General features: G+C 37.4%; 1 protein-coding gene across 1 annotated transcript in view; it reads left to right on the top strand.

Annotated features, from left to right (window-relative positions):
- The window catches only part of KCNQ5 (potassium voltage-gated channel subfamily Q member 5), a 279,875-nt gene that overhangs the window by 196,999 nt on the left and 69,913 nt on the right, over window positions 1-12,963 (top strand). Inside the window, exon 3 of the mRNA XM_050316089.1 lies at window positions 9,761-9,887. Within this exon, the coding sequence (XP_050172046.1) occupies window positions 9,761-9,887 (127 nt within the window). The remainder of the gene's footprint in view (window positions 1-9,760; window positions 9,888-12,963) is intronic.

The raw sequence follows: 12,963 nt of genomic DNA, 5'->3' as shown, positions 1-12,963 counted from the left end.
AAAAATCTCATATCTGAATTACTTGAAGAAGGCAGGATAAGTATGAACAGTTACCTCAAATGCTGCAGCATTCAGCAGCAAATACAGTAGAGGGCAAGAGAGATTTTCAGTCACTACCAGAGCAAGTCAGGCAAAACTACCAAACAATTATGCTCCAACAAGAAATCTGCATTTACTGTGCAATGTTAAGATCACTGGAGTTGCCACAAGTCAATGGCTGCTGGATGAAATATCATCCACAAAATTATTTTCTGTTTCTCTGAATGAACAGGGCATGTATAGAGAAATGGATCTCCACTCTGAAGTGAAGAAAGACGGATGGAAATAGCAAAACCATAAACAGTGTTAAATGTAGCAAATTCATGACTTGGTTAACAATTTTAAATTGAAACTGCTATCTTGTAATAAGAAAGCCAGTGTTGATTTTCTAAATAGGTACATTATACTCTGTTTTATTATTGTTATATGTTCCCATATGACAGCTGTCACTTAGCTTATCTTGTGGATGTCATTATATGGCTAAATGCAGAAAACCAGGAGAGAAGATACTAGTACTGCGAGCAATAAGCTTCTGATTCCCATTGTTTTCCAAAACAAGGAAGATTAGCATTCAAAGGTGGAGAACACATTCTTAAGAGAGAAAGGACTGTTGACATTATCTGGAAAAGAGCCTTTCAACCAGCCATTCAAGGGGCCACTTTCTCTAGGTAAACACAGAATCTCGATGAGGATTTTGAGATTAAGAGTGGAAAATAGGGAGGATTAGATGTTAGAGATGGGGTGTCAGGATTCAGATTAATAGGGATATAATTCTTTGAGGAGAGAAAAGCATATCTCCTTTTAGGTTAATTAACACATTGTGCTAAAGGACAGAACCAGCTGTCCTTGACCTCCTTTAGGGATAAGCGAGCAACTGTCCTTGTATGACTGCTCTTCCATGATGTGTCCTCCTTCTTTTTTTTCCATCTTAAGTGATAACAAGGTAACATGGAAAATCACTTCCAAGTTATAAGTGTAACACTTTCCATAGATTAGATTTGTAATAGTTTATGCCACACTCTGCAGTATTGAATTTTATTGGATTTATGTCAGAGCTTAATAAGGATCCAAAGTTGTTTTTGTATGAAGATCAAGAGCTACCTCCTTAAAACAGGCAACAAACACTTTAGATTGTAACAGTAAAAATGGATAGATATCAAACTCTCTGTCAGAAATTTGGACCTGACCCTTGTCAGGGACATAATGATTTGTCAAATGGAAATGCAGAATATGTCCCCAGAGGAAAACCAAAGTACATGGTTATAAATAATATGTATGGGAAAAAAATCTATAGGCCATTAAATATTAAACAGAAAAGAATGCTGAAGAAGGCTGCACATCAGTGATATATCAGCTGGTTGGAAATCTAAGGAACATCCACCATATGAGTAACAGACAGAAACTGCAATCCAGTCAGTCACTTAGCATAGACGTGACAAAGAATGCAAAGACACATCTTAGTGCAGTCAAATGTGAATTTTCCTCAAGTGAGAGGAGAAATTTGTTCACAAAATTCAGTTTAAAAACTGCAAAGTCAAGCAAATAAATATCAAAATATAAAAGAAATTAAAAAAAGATAAATCTGTAAGGATCCAGAGCAGACATACCTACAATACAAAAATCCACATAGAGTTTAAAGGTGATGATGAATACACAGACACACACTGGAACTAAGTTCAGTCCTGAGGACCATGAACAGTGAGCTACAAAGATGAAGTAGCAAAATAAATACAGGCCATTTTAAACTTGTAGGCTTCTATGATGTGCCTGAGGAAAGGGTGTATGTCATGGACAGGATAATAACTTTGGTATCAAATCTGAACCAGACAGGAATTGGCTGATTGCACCACATGAAGATATGATCACAGGAAATGTATGTCTCACAAAGATATATGTATGTTTTTGAGAGGATGTGGAAGGGGCTTGTTCTTTTCTTTTTCTAAGAGACCATATGCCTAGAAAAAAGGTAGCAGGAAAAGCTGCAGAACAGTCAGCAAATGGCCTGATGTGTAAAACACAAGACTTGATATACCGGGTCTCAAAGTCTAGTTACTGGATCAAAAAAAGAGGAGACAAAATCAACTTTTTCACTGAACCTAAGGAACTGAATAAAAATATTGTAACCTAAGACTTGTTCAAGTAGCAGAAATGTTTGCTGAGATAATATCTTTGAGAAACGAAATACAGGAGCAGGATTTGGAAGACTGGGTACAGTGCCTACCAAGTCCAGTTTGACAAAAGTTACAGACTGTCAAAAAACCACTTTCTTAAAGTTGTTTTCTGAAAAAAGTTTGGTACTAGTAATATCAACCTGTTTCAGGGTATATCAACCAAGATGCAGACAGGTCTCTCAGTGAGCAAAACATGTGCGGATGGAGGCTAGGGAAGCTCTCTTAATGAGCTTTGAGAACTGGGACATTACAGGAAAAGGTAAATTAAAAAAGAACTCTGCAAATAAAATTTTGAGAGTCTCCAGGATCTGACAACTCCAAACATGTGAAGACCAAAGAATAAAGGAATGAATGAATTCTTTATAAACTTTTGAAAAGGAAAATTTGAGAGTTGTGTTGCTACAGAGACATGTGCTTGAACGTCTGCCTCTGACATGCGACATCAGAAATGTGACTACAGCAGAAAAAAAATGCTTGAATAAATCACAGAGGAAATGCAAAGGCTTGGGTACAGCTGTACAGAGCTTCATTGTTTGCAATATGAGGATAATTTTAAAACAAAAGTTAGCCTATTTACTGCCGATGTCTCACAACAGAGAGACAAAATGTGAACAAGCACAAAGGGTAAAAAAAAGTAAAATTTTGGAAAGTAGAAAATTATTCTATAGTGTGAGCATTATGACTATCATTTCCTTTAGGGAGTTCTCTCTGAGGTGTAGTTGTACCTGACACATGAACAAATGGAATGGCACAAAACAATGACTGCAAATTGCTGAAAAACTCCATTTAAACATTTAAAGGTGATGCAGTATCTGGGGAAGAACAGGACAGATGTGGATAAGTCAGTGTTTCCCATTGCCATTTTCCCAATTTGAAACAGGGGTTTCAGTGATCACTAGGGTGTTCCTAGAAGAACCACGTCCACCAAAAAGCCAAAAGGAGTTTGGGGATCTGCTTACCCATATGTGCATTGGTTGACATGGTAATCATGATGGCCAGTGCGCCTCTGTAGCACTCATTCCTCTGGCACTGGCCTCAGCTGTTGGCCCATGATGGTGGTGATAAGTGGGTCTGCTTCTCTTGGGAGACTGTAGATGCTGAGGAAGGTTAGCACAGTTTCAGAATCATGCACTGTGTCTGATATGGTAAATACTTTTATTGACTCAGTAAGAGATTATGAGAAACATAATTAGATGGCATCGATGTCATTCTGACGCTGGTTTTACTTGACATTAAAATTTTCTGCTTTTTTCTGTTGCAAGCGAATAAATAAGGCTCATGGCTGATGGGTGCCATTTCAGGTATAAACACAAAAACACAAAAGGGGGTTGGATAGCTGAAGTCTTATATAACATGTGGACTAAGATAATAAGTGGGCTTTTAATATTATACCAGCATCCTTGTAGCCATGTATTAGACTAAAAGACACAGAAGAAAGTTCTCAATAATCCTCTATTAATGTAGAATCTACATGGAAAATCTTAGTCATAATTTGGAAAAGTGAGTGCAGTAAAAGTATCACATTCATTATAAAACTGATAAATGATAAAAAGGGGCATAAATTTCACTGTGTGCTTATTGTGTATTTCACTGGGAGCTGAACTGAAGTCTCTGGTTGTGATTTATATGCCACTAATAGGGTCTATTCTGGGTTATGTTTTTGGATTTATGGCTGTCTCTCCCTCAGTTAAACTGCAGTTGGAAAGAATTAAAACATTAGTCTCTTAAGTGTATGTACCCACATGCAGATATCCTTGTTAGCTGTTTAGACAAAGGATCTCCCATTTTAATGCTGAACCAGGAATAACACAAATATGTTCAATTTGTACTATTATTTTAAACTATAAAGCATGCACATATTCTTATCTGATTGTTTTCATCTGGAAAATGACCAGTATAACAGAATTGTCTGTAGTCCTATAGTAGCTTCTGCATCATAACTATTTAAAACTCAAACCTTCTTCAAGTTTCATTGAGCAGAATAGTGTTGAGCTTCCCCTCACATGCTGATAGCATCTCTTTAAAGTGTACAGCCCACTTTTGATGCTCAGTACCTGGAATCAGTAGGGTGTTGCGGTTTTTTTTCTTGAGAGAGGGATGTTGTTGAGAAGCTGACATGTTCTGTTCTTGCTTTAAATGAATGATGAAACAATCTCATCCTCTTTGACTGTGAGTAATAAAGCATTGCTATTTGGATAGTATCAACTATTCATGTGTCACCATAAAGATGTTTTTGTAGCTGGTGGTGTTCTTAAACCAACCAGCCATAAATTGAAGTAGGATAACATGTTTATTCTCCCTCCTTTCAAACTGATGTGGAAACACTGGGCTTCTCTGATTTGGAAATACCGGACTTGCCTGTTTATGAGATTTTAGGGAAGAGGGGATATATCCCCAGCTGTATCAGACGACATTGCTCCTCCTGTTCTTCCTGTTGTGTTAGTGAAGTGAGGCTGGCTGATTTACACCAGATAAGGATCTGCAGTGCAGTTACACTTCAGAGATTCTGTCTTTAGAAGGCAAATATTGTGGCCCTATTAAAGCTTATTTCAGAGTATTAATTTGATCTGTTTTTGTCCATTTCTTGGGCTTCTGACAATGTCCCTTATACACCCAGTCCTCCTATGAGTTCAAGGGAGGCAGCTCCGTACGTCAGTCTGCAGTTCTTTTGTACTACTTCATTTGTACTTCGACTTTGTACTACTTCTTTTGTACTTAGCCTTTAGAATAATTAACATCATAACTTACATAGAAGGAATATAATTAAAATAACAGCAGAGATACTGTCTTGTGGGTGGATTTCTTATATCGAAACCTCAGCTCATTTGCACAATGTGAAATAACCAGGAGCATGCTAGAATAGCACAGAGTGCTCAACTTTGGTCATTTTCTTATCCCAAAAATGGCTCTAATTCCCAGAAACTACAGTCTGCAGTGAAGCACCTGGATTCATCATCAGCAAATTATTTAAAATTTTAATAAGCAGTTGTCCTGAAGAGTAAGAAAAATGGGGTGTTTTTTTGTTGTTATAATGTTATGCTTAGGGAAATCCTTATCATTAAAAAATTACATGAAAAGCATATTAATGTAAACAATTTCAAGAAATCATCTCTTGTATCCTAATTAGATGAGGGAAAGAAAGGGGGAAAATATGCTTATTGTGGCTGGATTGTACAAAGTATGCTTCATTTGGCTAATTATCAACCCTGTTGATAAGAGTCCTCCAGGACCTTTTGTTAACAGAAACGTTGCTCTGGATGACCTCTTATTTTCTTTTCCTACCATTTGTGTGACCCTCATTATTCCAGTGGTATAACAACCCAGGCACATGCAAATGTTAAAAAATTCAGGACTACACTAGTACCTGTGTTCCTTACACCAAAAGCAACTGAACCTTTTAAGCCCATGTGTTTCAGCCTTGCACTCTTGTGTATGCATGGTTCCCCAAGACAACTGGAGCTGCCTGTGCAGAAACACTTCAGAATTAAAAGTTCATCTGTTTGGATAAATTGTGCTTTGAGAAGGAAGAAGAACTTTCCCCTGTGTGAACCAAAATAGCAGTTACTGGGGAGTGGTAACTGTGAGTTTGAATAGCCAAAAAAGTGACAGATTATGGTAACTGTGGTGCAAGGCCAGATGCAGCTGAGATTGGAAAAGGATGACAAGATGCGGAAAAAGCAAGAAATGGCAAAGGGCGATGCACCTCTGCTCTACATAGGAAGGGAAGCGTTGGGTTTCCAGTAAGTCTAAACTTGCTCATCAATTCAAATACAGCCTTGCTGAATTTTGAAGAGGCCAGGTTTATCAAGAGTGCAGGATTTTCTGATTCTGATGTAAATGTTGTAACTCATATCACATAAGGAATTCAAAATTAATGCGGCTCCATCATATTATATGTAGGACAGAGATACTCAGAATGCATCATTTCTACACCAAGTCTACAAATCATATGAGGTCTAATGGGTTATTCTGTCACATGCCTTTCCAATTATGCTCTGATCTTCTGTTCCAATTGCTAAGGAGGTAAACCCAAGTTATTTAAGAGCCTAGATCTATGTTTAAGTTTGCAAGACACCTTCCAAATGAAATTTAACAAAAATATAAAAATAGAAATCCTGATCTTGTTTGGGATTCATTCTTCCAATTTTTGTCCATAGAAAACAAAGTACCTTGTGACTGTACAGTTGCCATAGGAAGAAATAATGTCATTCCCTGGCCTGCATTAACCTTGACAGAGATTTACCTGTACATTGTGACCATGTGCCCTGATTACTAAAACACTGCTTTTTTACACAGTGGTGTGAGGTTCTTTGTTTTTGACCCAGACCAATCTAAAATACAACAAAGCTGTCATATATACTACTGTGAAGAGTTCTGTTTCAATGCATTCACATTTTTTAGGAAAATCGTTTTCCCTTAGACTTAATTGTTGTATGTGTTCCCTTTAAAATCAGTTGTTCTTTGAGGCAGTAGGAGTCACCAGCATGTAAGGATCAGATTGAAACACCACTGTTCGAGAAAGTGCAAAAATAAGTGTGAAACCTCATCTACACTTTGTTCAGTGTCTTTTTGGTATTAAAGGTCATGATGTACTTTAAAACCTCTAGAAACTTGGTATAGGTAGAAGAAAATCATATATAACATTTTTTAAATCATCAGTTTTAACTTTCAAGTGCAGAGAGCCACATTTACTGTATTTGATCTCACTGCAATTGCAGTGGCTCTTTTAAAATTTAATTAGTAGCGAAATAGTTAATATTGAGGGAATATCACCATGCATAAATTTTAATGGTACTAGAAATTGTGACTATTTTTCTGAAGGAATGGACAGAGATATTTCACATTGTTTCTTCAAGAAAAATCTTATATTCTTACCCCACTGGCACAAAAAAATACTGAGAAAAATATTCTTTTGCCCTTTTTCTCTACCAGAATAGATGTATCTCCAAGAAGTTTCTCTTTGTAGTATTTGTGTGTGAGAGACAAATAGGATTTCTGTCTCTGACATAAAAGAGCATCATGTAGTACACAGACACTCAAACACTTGTTTTCAGCACACAATGACTTTTTCATTTTTGTATAACTTAGCAAGTGTAACACATAGCCATACAGGTGATGAATACAAAACTGCAAAGCACTGGTAGGAGCCAGAAGAGTGAACTTCCAAAAAAATTTTATCTTTTCTACTTCTACCAGCAGTTTTGTGATGCTGATTTAACTGAATTGTAGCTGTGGACTAGTCCTTCCAGGATCATTGAGTACCTTCTGTTCTTGCCAATTTTTCATCAGAGGCCCTGCTGGTATCAAAAGTACAGTAGAGGACACACTCCTGCATATGTGGATCATCTCTTGTTAAGATGTCTGTGACAAATTCAGTGTACTTACAAGGCATATCACCCATCTGTACACATAATATGTTTTCCACGGAAACAACAAACTTTAGTTAAATTAAATATGATTAAATTTTAACAAGGAAAGGACTTTATTGGAAGCAAAGAATTTTCCATGCTTCACAGACCTCCTCTCCTTCAGTATCTCTTACCCCTGCACCAAAGAAGAAACTCCATTAGGAGAATCAGATGTTGGATGGCCTGGGTGCCTGTCATCAAACCCCCATAAATTCAGAGACATCATCCAACAATGTGTAAACCAGATTTCACAATCCATGATTTCACTACCCCTATAAAAGTGGTAGTTAAATAACTAAAATGCGTATTCTTCCTTTTTTCCAGTTGGCTTACTGTCCATTTTAGTCTTGGCCTACACAGAATTTCCTACAAGGAAATGTACCACACAGTAGCCAACTATTAAGAATTATTATTACTGTATGGGGAACTTTCTCAATTTTGTACATGATCCTTTCTGAGGTTGTGCAATAACACTGCCCATGGAATTTTGAAGTTTCTTGTAGAGAAATAAAAATACGACCTTAAACAATCACACTTATTTTTCCATGTGTTCTTTACTAATAAGAAGTATGACATTTTCTTTAGCCTTGTTTTAGCAAAGGGATGTTGTTCTGGTTTTGTGATTTAGGCATTCAACATGGGATTTACAAAACTGGAAATGAAGACACTGAAGAAGGCTCTAAAAGTGCTTTCAGTGTAATGTAGTTAAGGAAGCCAACATGTTTTAGGAAGTAATATTGTGTTTTCAAATTGTTCTATGATGGAAAAAGCAATTAAATTCACAATGTGTCAGTGTACTTCCACTAATCATAATCTAGTAAAGCACCATTACATGAAAAACATTCATAATTTGTTTGCCATTTGTTCAGGTAAATTAATGCCTGAGTTGACATATATTTACAGCCTTATTGGCTTGTAGAGTTATAGGGTCTCGTAGTCTAAAAGCATACAAAGTGTATACTGAGGAAAAGTCAATATTGGATCAACCCTATCATTGCAAATATTTCTGTAATTCATTTGCAGTACTTTCTTACCAGAACCACATCAGTCCTTATCCTGCAGGAATAACAAATTAATTGGCTGACAAGGAACACCTTACTCCTGGACAAGGAAATACATTCAACTGCCAAATAAAACACAACTTCCATCCTCTTCTTGATGAGCTGTTGAAGAAACTCCACCAAGTACTTTTATCCGTTTGGTGAACACAAAAATTTTTATTTTGCCATTCCAAAACTCATAACTTTATGATGTTATTCCAGAAGAGTATCTAAGTTTATAATTCCATACCAGTGAATATGTACTATATCACTGCACATTTAGATTTCCTTTGGATATGGAGCTGAATTACTCTTATTACTGCAACTCTGTTGACCTCACTGTTGTAATGAAAACTTCCTTAGAAAAAAAATTGCATAAATACACGTTGCTGTTATTAAAATAGACAGTCTTAAAGAAGGTTCTAATGAGAAAGAAAAGCAAACCAAACAAGCAAGGCAAGATTTGTAAACACTTTCATTCTCAAATTGTCCAGGGAAAGTTATGCCTAGTGGACACATTCATTTACTACCTTACAAACAATTACATACCTGTTGTACGTAATTACACTTTCATGTATCTTAACATAACTCTGAGAACAAATCGATTTCCTAAATGGTTCTGCATCATCTCAGTCACTTCACGAGTATATTGCAATAATGAGAACATATCTCCCAAAACATTTAGCCTTTAAACTAAGAACTAATTTTATGGATGTGAATATAGAACATATTCTTCATTAGTTGTCTAAATTACCTATGACCCACCTATCCAAAGCCTCTGAGTAGTTAGCTCTGACATTTTTTGTGTATGACTCAGTTCTTCAGTGTTTCGTATTTATTAGCCAGTATTAGGCAATATTTAATGGTATTGAGGTTAGATGTGGACCATTCACTAGGAAGCTCTGGGGACTTTAGATGATGGGGACTGTACAAGATGCTTCTTGTAGATGTGTAGGTGCTTCTGGGGAGCAGGTTCCCAAGTTTGGCTTGGGATCTTCAGATGCTCAAAGTGGATTGTTAGATGCAAACAATGGCCGTACGTTTCCTGATGCTTTAGCATTGTTTGTCTGTAACAGGCATTTTTCTTTTTTGCCATTTCTAGGAATTTGTCATGATTGTTGTCTTTGGTTTGGAATTTATTATTCGTATCTGGTCTGCTGGATGCTGTTGTCGATACCGAGGATGGCAAGGAAGACTGCGCTTTGCAAGGAAACCATTCTGTGTAATAGGTGAGTGTCCCAGCTCTAGTTTATTTTAAGATAAAAATAAACACCTTCCCCCTCCTTGTTTTGCTTCTGAGTGAAAACTACTGGAATCTTTTTACAGTAACTGGCAGTAAAACCGGAATAGCTGTGTGTCAACTGTCATCTGCCCAAGGTTTCTCTAGATATAAAATCACATTGTCCTTAAATACCGATCAGTTCATGTTTCTTATGTTCTCCACAAGACATTTTCCCATGCATGTCATACACCTAGCCTGTGTATAGGATGACTGAGGGGTTGAGAGCTGATTTGATTGAAAATCGTGGGACCTGTATGTATTTAATGGACATATTACATGTCTTTTACATACATGCATAGATACCATGCATAGATACCATGCACATATGCCTACACGTTGTGTTCTCCTCATTTTACCTTTGTGATCAGACATGTGTACACTGCAATAAGTTTGGAAACCTACCTAGAAACATCTTTTGACAACATTACTGCTTCTCTGCCTGACAGTCCAGGTATCTGCTCTGCAGTGACACTAGCAGAGGATTTAACATACTCCTACAGGTATTTCAAGAGAATATTCTTTGATCTAGAACTTGTCTGCGAGAATGGTCAATAGGCTCACAACCAGTCAAAACCCTGTTTTGAAAAGGAATCTGCAGGAAAACAGTTTCCTAGTAAAGGCAGAGATCAAGGATGTCTAAATGGATTTTTATAATAATTTCTTATTTTTCTAATGGCTTGGAGAAAATTCTTTTTACAGATCATGTGTGAAACTTCAGGATATCAATATCCCAACTTCTCTCTCAACTTCCTTTCTGTCTCCAGCCTTCAATTTCATTTGCCTATATCTTAAAGTAACTTATGGATCGACTGGGGCAGGAAACATGTTCTTTCATGCATCTCTACAGTGGCTAATACACAGAGTTACATGCTTAGAATCATTAAACACATGGGTGTCAGTGTAAACAGTGAATAACAAATTGTCATGTAAATGTATGCCATACTGGTCTAAAGAAGAGTTACACAGTTCTGTGGCATAGCAGGCTAGTACACTGATTAGGGCTAATGTGTAAAACAACTTTTTTCCTTCTGCCTCATTCCCTGATAAATCCACACCTCCTCCCAGTGGAGAAGGCTGCATGAGTAGGTGGAAAGGCATCACAGAATGTATCCCTCTTGGAAAGCAATACCCCATCTATGCTATTTTATGACACTGTGGAAGAGGAGCAAGTATTAGAATTGGCTTTTTGTTCAGTCAGCAGGGGAGGTGGGGAGGTGCCTTACCAGGTCCCACACTTGCCCCAAAGTTTCCATGCCTAGTTGAAAGCAGAAATCATAAACCACTATCCTTCTTAGGCTATTCAAAGGCTATCCTCCTTTACTAAACTTATCATTATTACCAAGATTTTACAGTGCACTTGAAACTTTGCGGTAATCACACAACTACTTTGGTTTGGTCAGCACATGATCATAAGAAAGTACCACTGTTACTTTAGTAAAATTAACTTACTGTGGCAATTTAGAACTTATTAGAAACACCTTTAAAGCATTTGAAGTTACTGGAAGCATTTGACTTCTCAGAGTATTTTGCTACTCTCCCAAACGCCAACGTTCAGTTCAGCTTTTGTTGCTCCTCCCTCTCCTGTCTCCACTCAACTGGCAAGTTTTATAGTAGTGACTAACTTCAGTTTAAGCTGTCAATTCCCAGAAAACCTGAATAGAGGGGTCTTCCTTGTCCAAAACTCTGCATATTTAAAATATATATAGGTGTGGTTCTTAGGGACATGGTTTAGTAGCAGACTTGGCAGTGCTGGGTTAACGGTTTGACTCGGCCTTCAAGGTCCTTTCCAACATAAACAATTCTATGATTCATGGGGTGACTGGTGTAGATTTCCACCCTTTCCTTTAAACAACTTGTGCCTACCCTCCTACTGTTGGTGAAATAATTCAGGCAGTTCTCCTGGCACAGACCTCCCTGAGTGTTGGAGTTTACTTCACTTGAATGTGGTATCTCCTCCTTTCTCCAGAGTTTACCTGTTCTCTTGTTTCACCTATGTTTATGTAGGCAATCTCTGACCTTAAATGCACCTTTTCTGTCCCACTTACTTGCAACTCCATCACTTGCTATCTGAATTAATTAGTAAACAACAGTCTATTGCTTGTTGATATCTTCCTATGTTGCTTCACTGTATAGAAAGGAAACTTTTTCTGCAGCTTCTGGAAAATAAACCAATAGCAATATATCACTGACTGTTCTGTGTCTCTCTTCTACTGATTGATTTTGGTCCATTTCTGTACTTAAGTGTTCCAGAAGGTAGTTTCTGATATTCTGATGTTCAGCATCTCTCCAGATTTGATCTTTTGAGGAAAAACCAAGTCATCTTGTAGCTCTTGCTACATGAAGTAATTATTTGCCTGACACCTTGGCTTTGCAGTCATGGCAAAGTGTGCTGCAACAGCAAAGGTCAGCAGGCTGTGTTAGCCAAAGCACAATCAGTAGGTGAAGACACGATTATCTCTCTTTACTCATCACTCGTTAGACCACATCCAAGATGTGGTAGACTGCACCCCATTTTACCCCTCAAACACCATACCTGAAAGACTTTCATAAACTGGAGTGAATTCAGTGAAGCCACCAAGATGATCAGTGCTGGAGCAGTTGCCCTGTGAGGAGAGAGGGTGACCTGGACATGTTCAGACTGGAGAAAGGATGGCTTCAGAGGGAACTCAATGAAATCAATCCTAAGGTCCCCTTAAGAGCACATGGCCAGTTTGGGCCTATTACTTTTAATTATTTACTTAGTCATCCATTCAATTATACTTTCCGTTTATTGTTACAGTGGAACAATAATATTTTAGAAGACTTAGTCTGTTTACTATTACTTAAATTTGCTATATGTCTCCAGTAGATCTGTTCTCTTGATTATTTCTGTGACTGAACATAACTCACATAGGGGAATGGCCTAAGAGCTAGAAATAATAAAATTCAGGATTGCCTCAAGGGTCACATTCAGACAGCCTGTATTTTTTCCATTAATAACTTAATAACCAGAGAAGTTTAATTCAGGACCAAAGCTCTGTGGT

The sequence above is a fragment of the Myiozetetes cayanensis genome, unplaced genomic scaffold (assembly GCF_022539395.1).
Source record: "Myiozetetes cayanensis isolate MyiCay16 unplaced genomic scaffold, myiCay2020 scf2-11, whole genome shotgun sequence".
Taxonomy (NCBI): domain Eukaryota; kingdom Metazoa; phylum Chordata; class Aves; order Passeriformes; family Tyrannidae; genus Myiozetetes; species Myiozetetes cayanensis.
The sequence above is the reverse complement of the archived record's forward strand: the minus strand, read 5'-3'. Positions and strand labels throughout refer to the sequence as shown.